Source organism: Drosophila eugracilis, unplaced genomic scaffold (assembly GCF_018153835.1).
Source record: "Drosophila eugracilis isolate 14026-0451.02 unplaced genomic scaffold, ASM1815383v1 contig_649, whole genome shotgun sequence".
Classification (NCBI taxonomy): Eukaryota; Metazoa; Arthropoda; class Insecta; order Diptera; family Drosophilidae; genus Drosophila; species Drosophila eugracilis.
The window spans coordinates 1,930,836-1,943,988 of NW_024573535.1; the positions used below are offsets into that span (position 1 = coordinate 1,930,836).

At 43.2% G+C, this 13,153-nt stretch overlaps 2 protein-coding genes across 4 annotated transcripts in view; both read right to left on the bottom strand.

Moving 5' to 3' along the window:
- LOC108109670 (innexin shaking-B) overlaps positions 1 to 13,153 on the bottom strand; it is a 147,670-nt gene that overhangs the window by 99,322 nt on the left and 35,195 nt on the right. The window lies entirely within an intron of this gene.
- Positions 4,041 to 4,904, bottom strand: LOC108109672 (type 1 phosphatases regulator YPI1). Its single transcript, XM_017218255.1, has one exon. The coding sequence runs from the start codon at positions 4,734 to 4,736 to the stop codon at positions 4,176 to 4,178; it is 561 nt and encodes a 186-aa protein (XP_017073744.1). The 5' UTR covers positions 4,737 to 4,904; the 3' UTR covers positions 4,041 to 4,175.

The following is a 13,153-nucleotide window of genomic DNA, read 5'->3' on the forward strand; positions in this document are numbered from 1 at the left end:
TATTTATTTATGTTTACGGTTTGCCCTGCCCTGACTGCCATTGTTTGCCCCTTCTGGTGCACGCGGCGTATACGTAACATGGTGACATGGTATTTGTGGCTTGTGAGGAATTTGTGAGGTAAAGGGTGCCTTGGACACTTAAAAATGCATTGTAGTTTATCATTATTGGTGTTTAATTGGCATATAATAACTTTGCTAGTAGATTTATCCAACATGGCGTATGCGTAACATCTTTAAAAACAACTCTCCATCCAGCTACCTCTGTATAATAATAAATTATGCATTGATATTCTGTTTAGTCTGCAATTTACATGAATTTCGCGGTACAGTGAATTGTCAAACAATTAATAAGTAAACACTCGCGACTCCATTGTGAAGCCTCTCTTCAAATTTGCCCCCGAAACATTTTCCGCCCATCATTTTACCGTTTATGCAGCATTTTGCCAGCTTTTCAATTGTTGTTCTTGTCGCTGACTCAGCTGTCAATGTTACCCCCACCCCCCACGTCCATGGCCACCACTTGCGACCCCATTTGCATATCACATTCACGAATTTTTTGTGTGTTCTCAAGTGGGATTCATTTCGATACTCAAAAACTGCTCAAAAGCCTTCAAATTGTGAGCCATAAATAACAGGGAGAGAACGCCAGAGAGCCCGAGTGGCGGGGACAAAGGAAGATTGCTGCTTTTGTACTTGAATCGATTGTTGGCAATGAAGTCAATTACATAAACGGCATGGAGGAATGAGAGGGTGGCCTGAAATATGGGAAACATGAGGTAGACAAATGATGCGGCCAAGAGCTTTGAATAAAAATATCAATAAATGTGTGTCACAGGGTGAAGTCTGGCTGGAAAATTCAAGATGAAAGGTTGTAATTACATTTTAATGGGAAACCTAAAAGAGGTTCACTTGATAAGAGTAGATCTCAGGGATTACTTAACTCTTAATTTCGATTTCATTTCACAAAATCAGTTTGAGGCTAAGCAAAGTGATTGAGCAAAGTGACTGAGTGTTGGAAATAATTATTTTAATTGGCGGGTAAATTATAAATTAAGCAGGGAAAAGAGTCGCCAAGGAAGCGGAAGTAAGGCCGGGAAAATCGTGAGGAGAAAAAGTGACTTGGGGGAAAATCAAACAGAGGGTCAGCCGCCATTCAACACCTGCCACGCCCTCTTTGTCGCCCCCTGCCGAGCATCCCACTTGCCTGCCAATTTTCAACACCAGAGGGCGTCAAAGTGACGTGTCGTCTGGCTGGCTTTTCCAGCTTTCCCCACTCCCCACTCCGCCTTTCCCCTTTTTCCGCCCCACCTTGACTTCTTTGCTTTTCCCGACTTCCCCCCTCGACGAGTTCCCTCTTCGTTTTTGTGTGTGAAGCATTTAAAAGTCACTTAAGTGGAAATTAAAAAGAAATTATTCACTTTGGCACACACACACAGACACACACAGAGAGTCGTGTATAAAGTGTTTTCCCCATTTTCCCCATTTTCCCAGCTTTCCTTTGCCTCAATTGCTTTTTTATTTTTTTCAGATTTATTTTTTGCTCCGCTCCGTTTGTTTGTTTGCTGTAATTGTTGTGGTCTGCCTCATTATTTGTATCTGGTCAAGGGAAAGCGGTGGAAAAGCGGGTGAAAAGCGAGCCCCAAAACAGATATCATTCCCCCTCGAAAGCATCGCCCCTGCCCCACCACCCCCTTTAATTGTGGTTCATTTTCCGAGTCTTTTGAGTTTCGGGTCCCTTTGGCTTGTGGCACATTTCCTACATTTTCCTACATTTTCCTATATTTTCCCACATTTTCCTACATTTGACCACAATATTTTTGTGGAATTGCTCGCAAATTGTTTATTGCTGACCTCAAAGCTATTTGGGGATTATGGCCAGCAGAGACAAGGTGTTGGCCATCATTTTGCCCCATCTTGCGACCTCTGAGCCGTCCTCGGGGCCAGATTAATTTTAATGGATTTTAAAGAATGAAATTAGAGCGGCGTTTAAGGCATTAACTTGTTGTTCCTCGCAGGCGATTAATACTTAAAAGGTTATTTAAATATAATTTCGGTACTAAACATCCTAAACTAAGGATAGAAAGTTAACTTTCTCATCAAAGTTGTTCAGCGGGAAATTGAAATCGAAAGAGCTTTCCCTTTGTTCGGCTCAGCCTGCAGTGGATAGACGAGTACATCCTCATAATTTGTCCCCTTTTATGCCTCGTATTTGTGTCATGTTCAAAGCGACCATTTTTTGATGCCATCCACGGCCTCATCAACTTAATCATTGAAGGAGAAGGAATAATTTGCCTGGCACAGATCCTTCGTCCTGCCTAAAACTGAAAGAGCAGAGAAAAGAGCAGAGCGCAGCACAAAAAAAAAAAACAAGAGGCGGAGGCAAAATAAATAATGTGAAAAGAGGAAACATTCAGCTTCGTTGACGGCGACCCATTGACCAAGTTAAAAAGGCTACATGTATATGGGCATATATGTATGGCATATGTATATGTGTGGGTAAGGCCGCACATGTGTGAGTTATGCAAAAACCATATATATACTATATATATATATCACATATATATATGATATATTTTTTCCTTTGCTGCGGAGGCACTTCAAATGCGGTTTGGGGCCGCGGAATCAAGCGCCAAGAGACCTCATAAAAAACGACTAACGCGACTGGCTCACACAGATACACACTCACACTGCCGCACATATTGAGTTGTGGCTTAATGCCGCACACACACATGTACAGAACACCCGCACACCCGCACACCGACACACATAAGGGTTCAAAGTTTGGCAGAAGGAGCGCAAAAACCAAAACAGAAATATTTCGCTCCATTTTTTGTACGAGGTTTTCTGTTTTTTTTTTTTAATATTTTCTTCCCACAAAATTTGTGTCATGCCATGTGCCCGGGATTGCATAACCCCCTTTTCAGGGGGCCTGCAGGGGCGCCTCCACCACGCCCCTGCACAGCCGCAGCTTCATTTGGCAACTGAAAATTCCCACAGATTAAACAGGGAATTGAAACGAGACGAGAAGCTGAAAAGGCGTAGTAAAAACAGCAGCCTTAACTATGTATTAAGTAGGCGAAATTGGGGAGATTAGTTATGGAATTATAAGGGGGAATAAGAAGGGATAAGTTTCGAGTTTCAAATCAAAGAAAAAGATTTTTCAAATATTTTTTTCAATATTTTTCTAAGTAGGCGCAGAGCAACCTCTAATAGCAGATTCTCAATTAAAATGAACTTCCCTTTCCCTAATTTAGTAAAATTAACAAACAAAAATCTAAACAGATGTTTAGATAACCAACAGCGAGCACTTTTTCAGCTTAACAGAATTTAAAATTCGCAAGTTCCCCGATAGATCTGCATCTGATATTTCAATTTAAACTGGAGCTGCAAACGCAACTGGAATTAGGGATTAGGATGACAGGGCGACAACCACAAAGCCATCAGCACAGCAGCGCTTCCATTTTCCATTTTCCGTTTCCCATTCTCCGCCCGCTTCATCGAGTTCCACATTCGCTTCGCTGGCAACTTAAATTTCCCCCCCATCCCCATCCTGCACTCAAAACAGGAATGGAGGAGCGTGGCTTTCAAGAGGGATTTCAACGGCGGAGAGCGGGGCGGTTTCCACAAGCATCTGTGATGCACTGCATCCACGGCAAAAAGTTCATTAATCTAGTTACAAGTTCGCGCAGACAGTTCGCATAATCAATCAATAGACACACGATGGTGGCTCTCCGGGAGCGGGGCAGAGGATTCTGGGGCGTAAACATGTTGAAAGCCCCTCGAAGCCCCACGCCGCTGTATAGGTGGGCGTGAATGCCGGGGTAAGGGCGGGGCGTGTGACAGTTTTTTGCGGTTTTCTGCCCGCTGAGTGACAGGAACAGGATAGCATTTTCTAAGCGGGGTTTCTTCGGCTTTTCTTTGGCTGCGAAAACTCCTACAGGAGCAGCAGTGAAAGATGTGCCATAAAAAAGTTAATTAAGTTAGAACACGGACTGGGGAAGAGGAGAACTTTAGCTTGGCCTTTTAGCTTAAAAACTACATTTTTTTAAACTAAACTTTAATTTAATGAGATTACGTGGTAGACACGATGATTATGGTGAATTTAAGTCATCGGCTAAAACACAAAAAAGGATTCGGATGGCTTAGCCAGCGAAAAATGGAAAAACGAAACGCCTTTACTCCTCCCTTAACTCCTCGCCAGTTGGGGTTTTGCCATTATTCATCAACGATTTCTGATCTTTGTCCTGAGTATCCTCCTTTTCCTTTTCCTCGACGATCCTTTCCATAGGCCGACGAACATTTCGATTGGTGCCCAGACGATGACTGCAACAGGAGCAGCCCTGCTCCGCCTTCTTCAGCTGCTTGGCCATGCGGTTGTAGGTCTTCATCTCCGGATGCCCAAAGCAGTGCTCGCACTCGTCGTCCGTGGAGGACGAACTCTCGCCGAAGGGATGCGGCTTCCGATAGATGCAGCAGCACTTCGATTTGCGCCGATTCATGTGCTCGTTATCGATAACCCCGGCATGGAATCCAACGCGCCTCTGTGGCCTCTCCGGTTTGGCCAAACGTAGCCGCAGCACGCCTGGAGCATTATCGTTAGTGGACACGCCGCCTTGGTGCACCGAATGGGTGCTGCCCGCCGAACTGAATCCGGAATCAACCTCCGTCGAAGTCACCGGCACAGAGCCGGAATCCGTCATATCGATTGTAGGCACTTTGGCCTTCGACTGATCCATGCACAAGTAGCAATAGCTAAGCGAAATTTAGAGCCCTTTCAAAGGCGATTTAGGAAATTTGGGGGATTACGAATAGATTCGTTCGGAATCTTGATCTCTAAGCCCGACCGGTTTTGTAGAAAACGAAACTTGAAATGATGAGCTGACGAAGCAGTTGCCATAACCAGCGGGGAAATTATTTTCAAGGCTTGTTAAGTTCTCGTTTTATTTATTTCAAGTAAAGTTATGTCCCAGCCTAAGTCCCTCCAAAGCTTCCTTCGATTAGATTCCAAAATAGGTGAAAAGTTTTTCGAACCTCTTCCATGATACTTCCCCTCTCGAGAGAGCGCTATTTAAATTAGAACTAGAGAACTATATATGTACATCGATGGGTGTCTTGAGGCTGCCTGTGAGCCAGCAAGTTTGCTGACCTCTTGCCCTTTCTTTGCCCTCTCGTTCTACGCCCGTCTACCCCTCCACCTCTGGCTGTCTCGTCTCCAGCTTTAGCCGCAGTCATTTTGGCTGCCAAAACTTGTGCACGACTTACGTCAATTGGACAAGCGCCAGGACACGCCTTAACCCCGCAGTGCCCCCGTGCCATTTAACCCGCAGCTTTTCCGCCCAACCCACCACTCCACCTTGCCCAACCGTTTCCCAGCTTTACCAATTCCCACAGCAGCTCCTTTGCCGAGCTCTATGTTTACCTAAAATGCAATTCTCCTTGCCCGCTGCAGTTTTGCATTTATTATTGGTAGAGTGGGTGGAAGATGGGCGGGAGCTTGGCGGCGGCTCGGAAAACCCATTTTCCATTTTCCATTTTACTTTACCACTTTTGCCTTTGAAAATTGCACAAAAAATCCGCCCTGCCCTGCCCCTCTGTATATATATTTTTTTTATTTACGCATGGCAAATAAATGTTGAAAATAATATGATGGCTGCTGTGCTGTGGGGTTAAGGAACTTTTTGCCAGCTTCGTTTTCGTTTTCTTGGCTTTCGGTTTTCCCAACCGCTTTTTTTCCCCACTATTTTCCCCACTTTTTTCTGGTGGCCTCGTGTATTTTACTTCTTGTCTACGTTTATCTGGCATTAGGAGCAAGAAAAATTATGTTTGCGGTCGAAAAAAAAGGGGGTTTTGTCTGCTCTGCAGGAGATAATAAAAAAGAAGCCGCAGCGTCCGAATTGCGAAGAGCCCAGCCAACGACCCTGAATGAAAAATTATGCTCAATGCTCTTTAAATAGTTACGCTTTCCCCGCTTTCCCAGCCTCCCCTGCCTTGGCGAACAGGGGCGTGGCCGGGGTTCAAGTGCAAGGCACAGACGTGGTTCGAGGTGACAAAGTATGCTTCTTGGCATACAAATGTTGTGTTAACCGATTGATTTAGCTTGAACAACGAAGCTTTTAGCATGGAAACTATGATTGCATTTTATTCTTCTTCTATTTTTAGGAGGTGGATTTAAAATTTTATATTCTTTTGTTTGGAAAGATTTATCAGTTCTGTTGAAACAATTTAACAAAAATAGAAATAGTAACAGGAAGATTGATGCTGACAAAAAAGGATTTTTGAAATCGGAACTATGTTTTAGCATTAATATTATTGGTTTTTTAAATACACTTTCTGTGTCCAATCATCTCAGAATCTGCATGCTTAGTCCTTTCAGATCTTTTACTCGTAGTTCCCAAGATATCAGTTTTCTCACAGACAAACGGACAGAAATGGCTTAATGGACTGGTGTAGTGATAGCGATCACAAAAAATAATATATAAACATATATCTATATATAAGGTTGTCATAAAAGTCTTGCGGTATAAATATGGTTACAATAATGCGATTCAAGTCAAATCTGCGCCAACTTCATAATGCCCCTCTCATAGAAGCTCGCTTCCCTATTGGCAAAAAACTCGGATCGTGGCGCATCTTCGACCACCTCTACACCAGAACGAAAACGTTGATACCATCGTTGTGCGGTGGAAATGGAAACTGTATCGGGTCCATAAACTGCACAAACTTTATTGGCGGCTTGAGATGCAATTTTGCCTTTATCGTAGTAGTACTGTAAAATATGCCGTATTTTCTCTTTATTTTGATCCATGATTGCGACGCTATACCTCACGAACGACTTAAAAGAAAAGACAATCAGTCAAACACGTGTTAGCCCGTGAAATGAGCTTTCCAAAAAGGTATAGTATGACCTGATGCGGCGAATAAAACAAAGGCAGTTCGGCGATGTTAAATAGTTTGACCAGAAGCTAGTAGTCCTTTTCAATATGGTATAAAATGGCATTCTCTTCCTTTTTCCTTACACTCTTCACGAATACAATACAACCTACTATCATTTTCAGATCAAGTTCAGATCAAATTATGATTTACGAAGTTCTGGCTTTGGCATTACCACTACTAATCGCAACCATAACTTGCCAACGGTAAGGGGTTAGATCTATGCCCAAAGGTAGACGCACTTCACCCGTTCCCCTTAATCGTTTGAGGGCCATCGGCTTTTTATTTGGGCACTTTCCGCGACACCCAGTTGGGGAATCACCTAAAACTATTTGCAGACCATTGGACTAAACACTTCGGCGGCTGCTCTTCACGCACTTAACGGCCAAATAAAAGTTTCCGGTGGGTGGAAGACGGGAGCAGGAAGTGGGAAGGCAGAAAACGGAGGGAGGCGTTGTGTCCGAGGAAACCAAATCCTCGAGTGCCTGTGGCCATAACTTTCTTTCTGTGTGCCATTGAAATGAAATCTAAAATTCATTACGCATTTTATGCGTCAAAAGGAGATTGGGGATTGGGATTGGAGATGGAGATGAAGATGGAGATGGAGATGGAGATGGAGACGGAGGCGGAGGAAGATGTGCAGATGAAAATGAAGGTGGAGGATGGAGGATGGAGATGGGTGGCACGTAATGAGGCACGTGCCCGGTCTGAACCGGCCCCATCCCCATTCCACAAATGGCATTTATGTCCCAATGGAGACACGCACAAAACGCGACGACAGCAACGCCTTCGACTGTCTCCTGTCTCCTGTCTCCTGTTTTCCTCGCCTTTCCTCCGGATTTTCCTGCAGCCCCATCTGCGCGAACAATTTACCCGCCGGAATTGTAAGCTCAAGCGTCCGTGTCTCCTTTGTCGCTGGTGTGGTTGTCTTTGGGGAATAAGATGAATTACATGCTACTTCAGGCAGCCTCCTTCTCCGTCAGCGACTCCCTATCGCCGCTCGCCACTCTTCTCCCTGGGCATGCAAAATCATGCAGATAACGCACAAAAAGGTACCAGAAACTAAGTCCCCGAGCGCATAGTTTCCCAGCAGGAAGTCCCTTTAAAAACAGTGGAACTTGAGCTCTAAGAAAAAAGACAAAAAATGGGGGAAAACAAGGAGCATAAACGAGAAGAATTGCAAATGGGAGAACCTTAGAAATACAGGGAAGAAAGATTTAAATACAAAGAAGGAAAATTCAACAACATTGAAGCTCAGTAAAGCTTGCTTGAAATTTCTCTGATTTTTATAAGTACAATGTTAGACTTGCACAATGATGGTCACACTTCTTCATTAGTATGACCATTTAGCTTTCTATCCAGTCAAAGTTAGACCGTTAACATACAAAAACGAAGTTTAACACTAATTGGCTGTTCATTCTGTAATCCCCAATCAGCATTTTAACCAACTCTTAATTTTGCGAATTATTCTTAAGTTGGTCACACTAATGCAGTAGTGTAACCTTCCAACGTTCTTTCGAGGCTCGTTTAGGGTATTCTTCATGTACTTAAGACCATATCAGATATTATTCCTAAGCCTTAAACTACTACTTAAGTCAGCATAAAATCCCGCAAAAATGTAAGTGCACATTGAAGATACACGAATCGTAATCTAATTTGTAGATCGAGTTCCTCTTGTGAAACCGATCCGTAGGGCTGCCAGCCCATGCTGTTCGGAATTTATGGAAATTTCGATTTAACAATTTCCGCCTTGCATCGAAAGCAGTGTGCCGGTAAAAAGGGAGAAAGAGAGCGAAATCAACCGCACGGAAATCATGTCTACGCATCATTCTTTGTGCTATTACTCTACTAGTCCACTCCCCCACCTCCCCCACCACAGTCCATTTCTTCCTTTTTTTGGCATTTCTGTATTGTATTTGGTTTGGGTTTGTGTGTGTGAGTGTGTGTGTGTGTGATTTTTCGTGGCTGTGTGGAAATGTGTGATAAGCAGTTTCCGCCAGGGAATAGACCACACACACACACAGATGAATGTGTGTATATATTTATATATATTAGGTATATAAGTGGCATGGGGTGCGAAGATAGTTCTTTGAATGCCTAGGCTTCGCCCCTATTCTTTTCATTGGCGTCGAACTGTACAACACGGCAAGTCGAAACGAGTAAGAAGAGTTAAGTTTTAAAAAAAGTCAACATAAATTTAGAATTACCAACAGAAAATGTTTTAATTTCATAAAAAATCGTACTATTCTGACTTTTTCTAGTGTCTCGTTTCTGTTTAGTGTGACCATGCCTCTGAATAATACGAATTTTCATTGAAGTTTCTCAAAAACTTAACAAAAGTCATCTTTATTTTCTAACAATTTAGTAAAAGTATCACAAAGTAAGGAGTTTTTCTCAGTGCAGGGATGCCAGCAGCCAACCAACTGAGGACCCAGAAATAGGCAAGGCTTCGAAATTGAGCCACATCTCATAGTTAAGGCGGCAAAGGGAAGCGGAAGCTGTGGCTACTAATGCAAATATAATGGCAAATGTTTCGGAAATATATTTCACAGATAAAATTGATAAAGAACACGACGCCGCCCTTAATCCACCCCCGGCAAATCCATTGTATGCGGCGGCAAGCGGAAAACTATTTGCTCGCATTTTTCCACACTGCTCTACACCCTATTATCCAGCAGCATTCACAAACAACGGCAACAAAAAAGGAAAACATCTGAGAGACGGCTCTCCTCACTTGTGATTCCCAATCCCAGTCCTTTGTATCCTTTCCTTTTCCCTGGCCTTGCTTTCCTTATCTATCAATCTATAACTCTCATCATATTTGAGGATTGTTCAGGCAGGCGAAAAAGGTTGGAAAAGCCTCCTTTATATCCGTTCTTTATGGGAAGACACATATTCTTCTCTACAAAGCTGTTTAAGTAGTAGATTTTCTAGGCACTTTCTTAAAGAATATTGTTAGTATTTTAGGTAATACTCAGCTGAAGTGTGACCAACTAGCCACTTAAAGGCCAGTGTGACCTTAAAATCCCTGAAACACTTCGTAAATTAAGTAACTCACTCAAGCAGAGCAGCATAATAAGCCATAGCTGAGACTTTAGCCACTCCTGACCATTTACATTTGCTGTCACTTAAGCTCACTTTCAACGTCTTCATTGGACTTGTCAAGCTCAGTTGGTAACTTATTTTTTCCCCTCCACAATAAATGTCAATTTTGCACTGCTCTCAATCAAATAAGTTCGCTGTTGAAAGTTGAGACTTCCTTTCGCCCTTTCACATCCTTTCAATTTCTTTCATTTGTCCGAGCTTAAGCTCCAGCTAATTTCTGTCTCGCTACCCACTTCCGTCTGCTTCCTTGGCTCACTCAAACTATTTTTATGATTCTTGAGCTTAAGTAATCGAAATAAATAAAACGGAATCTGTGTCACAGATTTTCTGCCATCTGGCCGAGCAAAATGTAAACAAAATAAATAAGAGAATGGCAACGAGAACGAGAACGGGAAGGAGCTAAAGCTGAAGCTGAAGCCGTTGACAATGGCATTCCCTATGGAGTGGGAGGTCGTTGAGCTGCATCCGTCCATTTGTCAGTTACCCTTAGTGGAGCAAAGCACAAAAAAATCTAATATAAATTCCATTACAATTATATAAATTTCACTTAAGTTTGCAATAATTTGAAAGCCTGAGATGCGACAGAAACGAGTTAAGCGAGGGAGTACTGTACTGTGTACTGTGTACTGTGTACTGTGTTCTGTGCAAAAAGGAAAGCGAAAAGAAGGGCTGGGATGGGCAGCCAAAGAAGAAATGCATCATAAATTTTCATGTTGCTCTCGCGATTTTCTATTGTGCTCCACTGGAGAGTGGCGAGCAATGGACATAAAAAGCCAAGCCCAAGACAGCGACAACTTTCAACTGGAGTAGTAGAAACTGGAGCTGGGGCTGCCTTCTGCTGCACAAGAAGAAAAGGTGGTGCCTTCTTTTATGACCCAGAAGTACATACGATAGCTGGGCTTACTTCAAAAACTAAGGCCTATGACTCATTCTCTAATATCACCCAATGGGAAAGGCAGTAAGACACGACTTGCTAGACTTTATTTCCAGTGCATTCAGAGTTGCTCTACTGCTGAGGCAGCAATTCTGTGTCCAGCCATAAAGCAGCGAGCACAAAAAAATGGGGGGAAAATGCAATACAATTTCATTTTATGCAAGAAACAACGCTGGCGGAAGGCAGGAGGAAAAGCTCGCTTTTTGGTGAAAAATTGTAAATTCCCATTAGAATTGCGCCAGTGGCGTGCGAGGGGGGGGGGAACGCATCGTGAAGGAAGGAAGGAAGAAAGTAAGCCGAGGAAATGAAATGAAACCAAAAATGAAACGAAAAGCGGACTCCGAGGAGCTGGAAGCGGGTAAGTAGGTAAGAGTATGGCATGTTACATGCATAAATAAATAGCCGAAAAATGGCAAGAGGCAGCGGCAAGTAATGTAAGAAATAAAAAAGATTAAACTTGAAGGAGCAAAAATTAAACGAATTTTTTTTATTATTATTGTGGGAGCAAGAAGACTCTTAAAAACCGCCAGGAAATTAAGGGACAGGTGAGAGTGAGGGAAATGGAAAAGTTTAGACAAGAAACTAAAAACAGAAAACTGATACTAGCCCAGAGCTCAATTTGAAGATGAATAAGTCTACAGAACTTGAAGATCAAAAGTGAAATTCTAAACTTCATATTTTTCTAACTGTTCTCCACTTTCGTCCCACTGTGCCTCCAGGCAAGAGGCGGCGAGTTCAAAATGCACCTGCAAAGTGCCTCCGCTGAGCTTAAAAGAAATGACTTCTTGTTCCGCCAGCAGTTACCTCTTTTCCAGCTTTTCTCGCCCATTTTTCAAGAGTTTCTTTTTTGTCCTTATACGTGTTTTTTTTTTCTATTTTCTTAGCTATTTTCTTGTGCTTTTTTTTTGGTGCAAACGAAGTTTACGCGTGCTGATGCAGATAATGACAGTCAGTCAGTCAGTCAGTCAGTCAGTCTGTGAGGGAGGGAGGTAGGAAAACGAGGTGAAGGGGGAAGTGATGTGGATCCATGGAGATGGTCGGACGTTGTCTGCCTTTTGGAAAGTTGTTACCTATTAGGAGCACACACACACACACACACATGGCTAGTACTTCCTGCTCCTGTCCCTTGGAATTTCTCCGGGCACCGAGCAATTACAGAGAAAGCATCGGCAGGATAAGGATAAGGATAAGGATAAGGATAGTGAAACCAGGCTAAAAGGAAAAGGTCCAACGACCTGAAATCTTTTCTCGGCTCCATCTTCAGGCCATAATTGCTTGGCAAGTTAATAAGTGGCAAGTCAAAAAGCTTATCCCCTGGACCCAAAACCCCTCGCACTTTTCCAACCCCCTCCCCACCCAGCCTCCCTTTCACATTCTACATTTCCACATTTCCCCAGAGAACCCATCCACACACACACACACACATATATACACACTTGAGTGGCAAGTTGCATTGCATTCCGTTGCAGCTGAGAGCTAGGAAAATGCTCGGGCTTTTCCTACAGCTCAGGCATTTTAATTAGCGCATTACCAGCGAAAAGGAGGAAGGGGGCCGGCCGGAGAGACGAACCTCTCGACAATCGACAAACCCAGCTCTCGACACCAATTTTTTATGGCCAGAACGTATAAACGATATGGAAACGTTGGAACTGCACGGGTGCACGGGGCTTAGCTTCGAGTGATTCCGAGTGTAAGAAACATTTTCCCAAGGAGGGCTACGAAAACTATTTTACAAAATCATATATCAAATTGTAAAGTTCATTTTCAAGTTATAAGTCCCGATAATCGATCATCTGGTACCCCGTAGACTGTGCCATTTGCTAATTTCCGAACATTTTGGCTCTCCCCTGGCGTTTTCTCACTGTCAGCTTTTCCATATTCCCTCACATTCCTGGCTAATAAAACTCAATCCCAATCGAACTGCAGGTTAAGGGAAAACGAAGAAAGCAGGACGCCAATTTCGAAGTCAACTTGGCAATCAATGTTCGCAGGAGCGATAAACGATGGCTGTTGCAGTTTTGCAAAGGGGCAAACTTCCTGCAGATGGAGTCCTTGGACCATGTCCAAGGAGCGGGAGGAAAAGTGTCCTTTTGTCAGGTGTTGCCACGGCTCGGGTGGTGGTAAAATAAATGATGTTGCAGCTGCCACTTGAGGCGGGCAAAAAAATGGAATGGAATAATATTG

Bases quoted from the DNA above. Each gene is read 5' to 3' on its own strand.
- LOC108109672 (XM_017218255.1), bottom strand. From the start codon at position 4,736: ATGGATCAGTCGAAGGCCAAAGTGCCTACAATCGATATGACGGATTCC.